Source organism: Solanum verrucosum, unplaced genomic scaffold, assembly GCF_900185275.1.
Source record: "Solanum verrucosum unplaced genomic scaffold, falcon-dt-bn FXZP01000072.1, whole genome shotgun sequence".
NCBI lineage: Eukaryota > Viridiplantae > Streptophyta > Magnoliopsida > Solanales > Solanaceae > Solanum > Solanum verrucosum.
This window is the reverse complement of record NW_026020208.1, coordinates 343,139-344,736: the sequence shown is the minus strand read 5'-3', so window position 1 is coordinate 344,736 and position 1,598 is coordinate 343,139. Positions and strand designations below refer to the sequence as shown.

The window sequence follows — 1,598 nt, the reverse complement described above, 5'->3', positions numbered from 1 at the left end:
AACCCCAAACGTGAACCTTTTGAGGCAAATCCACATTTAATACTGAACACAAGATGTGAAACCAAAAGAAGATATGATCGAGAGATTGCTTGGATGGCATATAAGCACCCTCCACCTCTAATCATAATGTTATCAATTCGAGTAACCAAGGGAGAAAAAAGTTGGGAGGGGTAAAGAAAAAGTAAAAGCAAATTTAATCTATTGCCTCAATGCGGATTTCAAACACCATATATGAAATCAAATAAGATAAGAAGGGGTTTCTCATGTGGTAAGCATCATCCACCTCCAACCATTAGTCAGGAGTTCGAGCAACCAAGAGAGTAAAAAGATGGAAGCTCGAATAGGGGTAAACAAAAAACAAAAGTGAGAAAAAATCATGGCAACATATTTGGTTGCTAGCTAAGGAGGTGAGTGTGGTCCAAGTCTAGTGTTTTTAGGTGGGATGACATAAGTAGGGCATATTACCAATGGATGAAAGAACAAAAGAGACTCAAGCCCTTGCATACAAGACTAATCCCAAAAATCAACATTCAATACGTATTTATTTCTTCCCTTCTCACAACACACCATGTGCTATTGTTTTTTCCACTCTCCCCATAAATACTTTCCTTTCCCTAATTCCAATTCCACACAACTCAAAAAATTCAAATATTCAAACCACACCTCAAGTGACCATCCTTTCTAAAATCCCCAAATCTCCTCATATCAAAAAACCAAAAAAAAAAATGGCTCTAAAGAAATCAAGCAAACACATAACTCAAAGTGTAGCCCTCAAACAAATCTTGAAAAGGTGTTCAAGTTTTGGAAAAAATGAGAATGGACTTCCTCATGATGTACCAAAAGGCCACTTTGTAGTATATGTTGGTGAAAATAGAAGTAGACACATAATTCCAATTTCTTGGTTGACACATCCTGAATTTCAAAGTTTGCTTCAAAGGGCAGAAGAAGAATTTGGATTCAACCATGATATGGGACTTACTATCCCTTGTGATGAAGAAGATTTTTGTTCTCTAATGTCAATGTTCTAATAAGAGGTAAAACTGCATACAAAAGATCTAAATGTGGTTCGACCCATTCTTTGGAATAATCTTACGCACTACTAGAGCTTACTGCATCAGACTGCCCTTTGAATCAGCGAGACACTATTGGAGATTACTATGGAGCAGCTAGATTAGGCCATTAAGTGAATATAGTTGAATTTATTTTTTATTAACTTATCATAAAGAAATCCCTTCTAATTAACTTTTGTGGGATTGAGTTTAATTTGTACAATCTCATGTGTTACTAAATATTTTGACAAGTGGTGTTATATTTGCACCCATTTTTAAATCTTGATGTTACTATTCATGAGAAAAAAAGAGAATATCCACAACATTTTTCAAATTAATATAATTGAGTTGAAGTAAAATTAAAATGGATCATCAATATAAATAATTTTTTCACTATCAAAATGCTAGCGACGTAAAAATAGTGTGAAACTTTAAATTGAGTTGAAGACATAAATTTCAATGTAGACGTATACTTAATGACTTCACCTGAATTTACTATTTTCAATATGAAAAAGATACATATGCATGACTTTTTTAAGAAAAAGGTAC

General features: G+C 33.7%; 1 protein-coding gene across 1 annotated transcript; it reads left to right on the top strand.

Moving 5' to 3' along the window:
- The first annotated feature begins 712 nt into the window (after positions 1–712).
- On the top strand, positions 713–1,261 carry LOC125830233 (auxin-responsive protein SAUR50-like). Its single transcript, XM_049509441.1, has one exon. It carries the CDS (start codon positions 726–728, stop codon positions 1,026–1,028), a length of 303 nt encoding a protein of 100 aa, XP_049365398.1. The 5' UTR covers positions 713–725; the 3' UTR covers positions 1,029–1,261.
- Positions 1,262–1,598: the final 337 nt, after the last annotated feature.